Source organism: Myotis nattereri (genome assembly GCF_964212035.1).
Source record: "Myotis nattereri genome assembly, chromosome: 16".
NCBI classification, from domain to species: Eukaryota; Metazoa; Chordata; class Mammalia; order Chiroptera; family Vespertilionidae; genus Myotis; species Myotis nattereri.
Genome location: NC_138091.1, coordinates 16,814,936 through 16,823,917, shown reverse-complemented (window position 1 = coordinate 16,823,917; position 8,982 = coordinate 16,814,936). Strand labels below are relative to the sequence as shown.

Here is an 8,982-nt window from a genome sequence, read left to right as displayed (position 1 = left end):
GTACAGGTTGATTGGAGCCTGCTAAATTTGCAGTAGAGTCAACAAGAATTGGTGATGAAGGTGAGGTGGAATGAAGTCAGAGCCAGTGAAGAAGTGGAACACAAGACAACTACCAGATTTCTACCTTGGGTTAGCGAGTGGCTGGCAATGCCAGGCATTGAAGAGAGAACACAGGAAACAAACATTTGGAGGATCCCGGCCCATGTGGCTCAGTGGTTGAGCATCAACCCATGAACCAGAAGGTCATGGTTCCATTCACAGTCACAGCACATGCCTGGGTTTCGGGCTCTATCCCCAGTAGGGGGCATGCAGGAGGCAGCCAATCGATGATATTTCTACTTCTCTCCTTCTCCTTTCCTCTCTTTGAAATATATATATATATATATATATATATATATATATATAAAATGTATACACACACACACACATATTAGAGGCCCAGTGCACGACATTCATGCACTGAGGGGAGGGGGGTCCCTCAGCCCGGCCTTTAGCAGTCCGGAAGCCCTTGGGGGATGTCCGACTGACAGCTTAGGCCCGGGCCTAAGTCATCAGTCGGACATCCTTAGCACTGCAGCAGAGGCAGGAGAGACTCTTGCCACTGACGCTGCGCTCACCAGCTGTGAGCCTGGCTTGTGGCTGAGCGGTGCTAACCCTGTGGGAGAGCACTGACCATCAGGGGACAGCTCCTGAGTTGAGCATCTGCCCCCTGGAGGTCAGGGTGTGTCATAGCGACCAGTCGTTCCACCATTCAGTCAGTTTGCATATTAGTCTTTTATTGTATAGGACTAGAGGCCCAGTGCACAAAAATTTGTGCACTGGTTGGGGGGTTGTCCCTCAGCCCCACTTGTGCCCTCTCACAGTCTGGGACCCCTCAGGAGATAACAACCTGCTGGCTTAGGCCCGCTCCCGGGTGGCAAAGGGCAGGCCTAATCCCTAGGTGCAGCCCCTGGTTGGGTTCAGAGCAGGGCTGATTGGGGAGTTGGGGCGCCACCCCCTGTCATGCACGGAGCAGGGCGGATCGGGAGGTTGCGATGCCACCCCAAGTCACACTCAGGGTAGGGCCGATTGGGGGTTTGGGGCACCGCCCCCGGTCACACTCAAGGCAGGGTCGATGGGGAGGTTGCGGCGCCACCCCCTGTCATGCACCGAACAGGGCCGATCAGAGGGTTGGGGCGCTGCCCCCTGTCACGCACAGAGCAGGGCCCATCAGAGGGGTTGGGGCTCCGTACCCTGTCACACACAGAGCAGGGCCGATCAGGGGGTTGGGGAGCTCCCCCCTGTCACACACAGAGCAGGGCCGATCAAGGGTTTGGGGAGCTCCCCCCTGTCACGCACAGAGTAGGGCCAATAGGGGAGTTGGGGCACCGCCCCCTGTCACCCACAGAGCAGGGCAGATCAGGGGGTTGGGACACTCCCCCCTGTCACACTTAGGGCAGGGCCTATGGGGAGGTTGCGGATCCACCCCATCACACACAGAGCAGGGCCCATGGGGAGGTTGGGGCGCCGCACCCTGTCACACACAGAGAAGGGCCAATCAGAGGTTTGGGGAGCTCCCCCTTATCAGGCACAGAGCAGGGCCGATCAAGGGTTTGGGGCGCCTTCCCCTGTCACAAACAGAGTAAGGCAGATAGGGAGGTTGTGGCCCCACCCCCTGTCACACACAGAGCCGCAGGGCGACCAGGGGGTTTGGGCGCTGCCCCCTGTCACACTGCTCCAGGGGCCAGGAGGCCTCGCGGCTCCGCTGACCCCAGTGCTGGGAGGCCTCGTGGCTCCGCTTGACACAAGGGCAGTGAGTCCTCACTGCTCTGCTGATCCTGGTGCTGGGAGACATATTACCCTTTTACTATATAGGATAGAGGCCTGGTGCACGAGTGGGTGCCAGATGGTTTGCCCTGAAGGGTGTCCTGGATCCGGGTGGGGGTCCCGCTTGGGTGCCTGGCCAGCCTAGATGAGGGGATGAGGGCTGTTTACAGGCTGGTGGGTGACTGACTCCCAACCCCTCCTTTTTTTCTTTTTTTCTTTTTTATTCTGGGATTTATTTACCTTCTATGGCTGTCACTGGAACTGAGAGCCGACTTTAGCTCTGAGGCTCAGCTCCAGCTCTGAGGCCTCGGCTGCTGAAAGCAGGTATCTGGGTTTGTTTGGGTTCTATAATCGAAACTCTGTTGCAACTCCAGCTCAGCCGGCTGGCTGAAAGCATGGGGTTTGTTTATTGTCTATAATTGCAACATAGTTGCTTAGAGTGCAAGCTCAGAGCCCAGCAGCGGGGAACCTGGGCTTCCTCCTTCACTGGAGCAAGCAAGCCTCCTGTTCGCTTCAGCTGCCTGGCTGCCGGCCGCCATCTTGGTTGGCAGTTAATTTGCATATCGCCCTGATTAGCCCATGGGAAGCATGTCAGAGGTACAGTTAATTACCATGTTTGTCTATTATTAGATAGGATATATGTATATATATGTATATATGTATATGTATATATATATATAGGATATATATATACATATATCCTATCTAATAATAGACAAACATGGTAATTAACTGTAACTTCGCTACCCTTCCCATTGGCTAATCAGCGAGATATGCAAATTAATCGCCAGCCAAGATGGTGGCTAATTTGCATATGTCATCCCCAAGCCACGAACTGAGGCTTTAGGCCTGGGTCAGGGAGGAGCCAGCCAGCGATCGTTGAGCCAGCAATCCTTGATGGCGGCGGCGTCAGGGACCTGGGGGTGCCCCGGCCCAGGCCTAAAGCCCTCTGGCCAGGGCCAGGGCGGAGCCAGCCAGCGATCATTGAACCAGCGATCATTGATGGCAGCGGAGGCAGGGAGCTGGGGATGCCCCAGCCAAGGCCTAATGCCTCGGCCAGAGGTTTTAGGCTTGGACCGGGGACGAGCCAGCCAGTGATCATTGATGGCGGCAGCGGCAGGGAGCTGGGGGTGCCCCAGCCCAGGGCTAATGACTCGCCAGAGGCGTTAGGCCTGGGCAGGGGCCAAACAGGCAATTGGTGTGAACTACAGAGGAAACACCTTTTCTGACTGCTGATTGGTTAAGCTCCCTGTATGCCACTGGTAATATTCTTAGTAACTTGGGTAATGAGAGTCCAAATAGGTGATCTAGGGTTTTTCCACCACACTCCTGGAGAAAAAAAGGAAGGTCTGCTGCTGGAGGGTTAAGAAATGTCATATCCTGCCCTAGCTGGTTTGGCTCAGTGGGTAATGTCTCGGCCTGCCCAACGCAGATTCTGGGTTCAATTCTGACCATGGGCATGTACCTAGGTTGCAGGCTCCTCCCTGGCCCAGGCCCAGGTCAGGGCTCATGCAGGAGGCAACCAATCAAAGTGTTCCTCTCACTTTGATGTTTCTCTCTGTCTTTCCCTTTCTCTTCCACATTCTCTAAAAATCAATGGATGCCGAAACCGGTTTGGTTCAGTGGATAGAGCGTCGGCCTGTGGACTGAAGGGTCCCAGGTTCGATTCCGGTCAAGGGCATGTACCTGGGTTGTGGGCACTTCCCCATTGGGGGATGTGTAGGAGGCAGCTGATCGATGTTTCTCTCTCATCGATGTTTCTAGCTCTCTATCCCTCTCCCTTCCTCTCTGTAAAAAATCAATAAAATATATATTTAAAAAAATCAATGGAAACATATCTTCAGGTGAGGATAAAGAAAGAAAGAAAGAAAAAAGGAATGTCATACCCTATGAAAGACACTTCTTGAAAATGCCTAAAGAAAGTTGTCATTTTTTCATGGTAAAGGGACTAGAGTCCGTGTTGATGAAAACACCTTGGTGGCTGCCGTGACTGGCAGTGGCTGCAACAGTGTGGTGATGGGGCTGGTGCCTTCCCCTGATCAGCCTGGTCGACTCCCACAAAGGGAGGCCAGACTGTGGCTTAGGCCCACTCCCTAAGGGGAGCAGGGAGCAGGTAGTAGGACATCCCCTAGGGCTCCCAGTATGTAATAGGGGGCAAGCTGGGCTGAGGGACCTGCCCCCCTCCAGTGCACAAATTTTTGTGCACCGGGCCTCTAGTACATATATAAAAATTTAGCTCAAGCTGGTTTTGCTCAGTGGGCAGAGCGTTGGCCTGTGGACTGGAGGGTCCCAGATCCAATTCTGCTCAAGGGCACATGCCCGGGTTATGGGCTCGATCCCCAGTAGGAGGCAGGCAGGAAGCAGTCAGTCAATGATTCTCTCTCATCATTGATGCTTCTATCTCTCCCTCTCCTTTTCCCTTCCTCTCTGAAATCAATAAAAATATTTTTAAAAATTCTTTTTTAAATTGGGGACCATGAAGTGTTCTCTTTGACTGAATCATATTTTTGTTGTTGTTAATCCTCACAATTTTTCCCACTGATTTTTAGAGAGTGGAAGGGAGGGGGAGAAACGGAGAGAAACATCGAAGTGAGAAACAATGATTGGTTGCCTCCAGACCCAGGGATTGGGTCTGCAACTGAGGTGCATGCCCTTTACCAGAATTGAACCCATGACTGACGCTCTAATTACTGAGCCAGACCAGCTAGGACTGAACTGTATTTTTTTAAAATATATTTTTATTGATTTCAGAGGAAGGGAGAAGGAGAGAAAGAAATATCAATGATGGGAGAGAATCATTGGTTGCCTCCTGCACGCCCTCTGTTGGGGATCAAGCCCAAAACCCAGGCATGTGCCCTTGACGGGGAATCGAACCTGGGACCCTTCAGTCCACAGGCCAATGCTTTATCCACTGAGCCAAACCAGCTAGGGCTCATTCAAATTTTTTAAGATGGATCTTCAACTTTCTAGACATTCATAGATTGTTTCTTACAATTTACACATTGAAGTGACTGCTTGTTCCTTTCAGTGTCTAAATTATGACCATTTAACCAACTGTTCATCAACAAAGAGAATAACATGCCACCATGGAAAGTGATGATGGGTGTATAATAGCATGGGAAGATGCTCCTAATATATTAAATGAAAAAAGTTTGCAAAAAGAGTATGGTCTCATAAATCCCTACACACTTAATTATATGTATACTGGTATATACACTGAGTGTCCAGATTATTATGAACACCCCATCAGTACTTCGTTGGGCCACCTTTTGCCTTCAACACTGCGGCGATTCTTCTTGGCATTGACTCCACGAGATGTTGAAAGGTGATGCGAGGAATCTGACACCATGCCTGATGAATAGCACTGTCCAGTTCTGTGAGATTTGATGGTTGTGGAACCAGCTGCCTGATGGCTCTTTTAACCTCGTCCCACAAATGCTCAATTGGATTGAGATCTGGTGATTGTGGGGGCCACCTAAGCAAGGTAAAGTCTCCCTCATGTTCTTGAAACCGCTCCTGCACAATAAGAGCACCATGGCATGGCGCATTGTCTTGTTGGAAGAAGCCATCTCCATTGGGATAAGCCATCAACATGATAGGATGAACTTGATCAGCAACGATACTTAGGTATGTTGTGCTATTCAGATGTTGTTCCACACAAATTAAAGGGCCCAGATCATGCCAGGAAAACATGCTCCAAACCATAACAATGCTCCCACCAGCTTGAAGGGTTGTACTCATGCATGTGGGGTACATGCTTCCCTATTTATAATGGTCTGGCCCTCTAGCAACTTTAGCATGAAATTATAGCTAATTTGCCTACAAACGTCAAGTGGTCATAAAAATCTGGCCACTCAGTGTATATATACATTTATTTTTGTTAACCCTCACCTGAAGATATTTTTCTATTGATTTTCAGAAAGAGTGGAAGAGAGAGGGAAAGACAGAAATATCGATGCGAGAGAAACACATTGGTTGCCTCCATGTTCCCCGGCCAGGGTCTGGGCTGGGGAAGAGCCTGCAATTGAGGTACATGTCCTTGACTGGAATTGCACCTGGGACCCTTTGGTCCACAGGCCAATGCTCTATCCACTGAGCCAAACCTTCTAGGGCTGTATATATGTACATTTTAAAAAATCTGGCGGGTAGCTTGGTTGGTAAATCACTGCCCTGATAGGCCAAGGCAGGTTCAGATCCCAGGTCAGGACACATACAAGAAGCAACCAATAAATGCATAAATAAGTGGAACAAATCGAGTTTCATTCCCTCTCTCCTTTCTCTTTCTCTCAAGTAAAAATAAAATTGTTTTTAATCTGAAGAATTGATACCAAAGGGCTAATATAGTTAGGTAAGTTAGGATACAGATTCTATTATTTTATATTTACATTCCAATTTTTCTACAACAAACCTACATTACTTGTGTAATAAAATGTTATGAAATTAGGATATGAGCCTATTCATTCCTCTCCATGAGTCCTAAAGGTTTGTTTTGGTTTTGCTAAACTGAAAATAAAGTCTTTGGGACTTTTTTTTTCACCTCTAATCCTCATCTGAGGACATGCACATGCTTAGAGAAAGGGAGCGAGAGAACATCAATTGGCTATCCTCCGAACACTCTCGGACTAGGGATCCTCAGGTACGTGCCCTGGCCAGGGAATCGAATAGGCAACCTTCAAGTGCACGGGATGACGCTCCAACCGAATGAACTACTCCGTCCCGGCGCTTTGTGACTTTTGAAAAAGAAAGAGCACTAACTAGCTAAGTTGATTTTTAAAATTTAGGACAGCCCTAACTGGTTTGGCTCAGTGGATAGAGCATCAGCCTGGGGATTGAGAGGTCCCAGGTTCAATTCCGGTCAAGGGCATGTACCTTGGTTGTGGGCACATCCCCAGTGGGGAGTGTGCAGGAGGCAGCTGATCGATGTTTCTAACTCTCTATCCCTCTCACTTCCTCTGTGTAAAAAATCAATAATAATAATAAAAAAATTTAGGACAACTGGCCACCGGGTAGTTCAGTTGGTTAGAACACTATACCAAGACTGCAGGCTCAATCCCCAGTCAGGGAATATGGATGTTTCTTTCTCTTCCTCTAAATAAATAAATAAATAAAATAAATATTCAGTTAGGGGAAGTGGGCCTTCCCAGTGCCCCTGAAATGCTACCACCAGGTGGCAGCCTGCTCCCTGGGCCTGCCTCAAGTCTTGGATCTCACGCAGCTCATGCAGACATCCGAGGCCTTTGTCTGGGTCCCCAGTGTGACCAATAAGCCTGAAGTGCTGAGCTGGCCCCTTGCTCTTAATTTCTCTATTTCTTGCCAGAGCCAAGAAATCTGGCCCATTGATGGTGAAAGTCATCTTGGTCCCACTTTTACCCCCAGGAGCAACATCCACTAACCAGAGGAAATTTATTCAAGTGGCTGAAGCATATCAAGTCAACAACTTCTCTACTCAACGCATCAAGAGATAGTAATTATCATTTATTTTTCATCCTCAGTAAGGAGGTGGAAAGACCTTTCCCTCAATTCTGGCTCTTTATGAGCTTCAGGAATATGCACTCCTAACTCTTCTTTCCTTTCGGAAGGCCTTTGGCCGTGGAGATACTCAGTGCTTGAACTGATGGGGAAGGAGAAGCTCAAATAGAGCCAGATCCCCAAGGGGTGAAGTCACTTCCCTGCCAACTTCCTCATCACCTCTCCTTCGAAGCGAAAGGAGTGCCAGCCCTCAGCTTCCGTCAGATCTTGGGCTCCTAGGGCCTTGTACAAGTCCATGGCCCTCTTGTTCCAGTCCAGGACTGACAGGCGGAACTGGGAACAGCCCTTGTCCAAGGCCACCTGTGGGAAGAGACATCACTAACTTTCCTGGGAAAGGCCTTCTCACCCTCCATTCCAGCTGCGTGCCTCCCCTAACCGTTGCCTTTCCAGGGCCCCTGGCGTGTAGCCGCCTCTTCCTCCTCACCTCAGCCACCTTTTTGATAATTTTGGAACCAATCCCCTGACCTGATATGGGAGGAGGAAGACAAAAAGAGGGATGGTGTGAGTTGAAGGGGATCAGAAAAGGCCATAGGCTGGGATTAGGTGGTGGGCAGGTCTATAGGGTTGCTTTCCTCCCACCCCAGCCTGGGCCTCTGCCCTGTACCCTGGTATTCCGGCTTAACATAGATGTCTTCCAGATAAACGTTGCGCCCCTTCCATGTGCTGTAGATGAAGTAGTATAGCCCGTAGCCCACCACACAGGGCCCTGAAAAAGAGAGAGTAACGAGAGGTGAGGTCACTGGGTGCCATGGGAGACACCCCCGGGGCTGACTGGAGAGGAGACCTCTCAGGGGGAGGTGTGTCTTACCCTGTGATTCCCCGGGGCCCGGAAGGCTCTCGGCTACCAAACAGTGATAGAAAGGATTCTCTCCGAAGCCATCTGCCCTCAAGTCTGCACCGATCGATCGTAATTGCGACAAAGAGAGAAAAGGGGCCTGGGTGTGTGCCCAGCCTGGAGCTAATGCCTAGGGAACCCATCCCTCGCTTCCTCCCGGCCTCCGTCAGGACCCAGGTGCTGAGCCCCAACCTTCTTCACGGATCTTCACCTGATCCGAAAGTTTCTCGAACTCGGCTAGTTCCTAAGCGGGGGACAAAGCCGGGTTAGCGCAGGAGGCCCCGCTGCTCCGCGAGGACCCAGGGCGCGCTCCTCCCGTCCCCCTGCCCCCCTCCCGGCTTCCACTCACCCCACCCCGCTCGCACCTCCTCCCCCAACTCCCACCTCCTCCCCCCTTCCTCAAACCTCTCCCGCAGCTCCCACGTCCTCCGCACCCTCTCCGCCCCTCCAGCCCGACGTGGACCCTCCGTGAGACCCCGGTTTCTGGCTCGCAGACTTCACCCGAATCAGCCTCATAATATGTCCACAGTCCCCCTCCTTGGCCTCTCGGATCTGCACGAAAACCATCCCGATCCCCACCGTCTGGAACCGAAGTCCAGGACCCCCCCTTCCTTTCTGCAGGGCCCAGCGAAGGGCAACGGGGACCCTTTAAAGGGTCTGCAAATCCGGGTCCGGGGAGCCGGGGGAGCGAGGTGGCCGCGGGGTCCGCGGGCTGGGGAGCGGAAACCGGATTCCGGTTACGGGGGGCCGAGGGAGTAGCGGGCGGAGCTGTCTTCGCTGCTCGGGGGCCCCTAAATTCTGCGCCGCAGGCG

General features: G+C 51.3%; 1 protein-coding gene across 1 annotated transcript; it reads right to left on the bottom strand.

Moving 5' to 3' along the window:
* Positions 1-7,260: 7,260 nt before the first annotated feature.
* On the bottom strand, positions 7,261-8,977 carry SAT2 (spermidine/spermine N1-acetyltransferase family member 2). The gene is made up of 6 exons (XM_081109656.1): positions 8,672-8,977; positions 8,363-8,414; positions 8,144-8,227; positions 7,940-8,041; positions 7,760-7,800; positions 7,261-7,635 (listed from the first exon to the last, which is right to left on the bottom strand). Exons 1-6 carry the CDS (start codon positions 8,735-8,737, stop codon positions 7,468-7,470), a joined length of 513 nt encoding a protein of 170 aa, XP_080965782.1. The 5' UTR covers positions 8,738-8,977; the 3' UTR covers positions 7,261-7,467.
* Between the last annotated feature and the right edge of the window lie 5 nt (positions 8,978-8,982).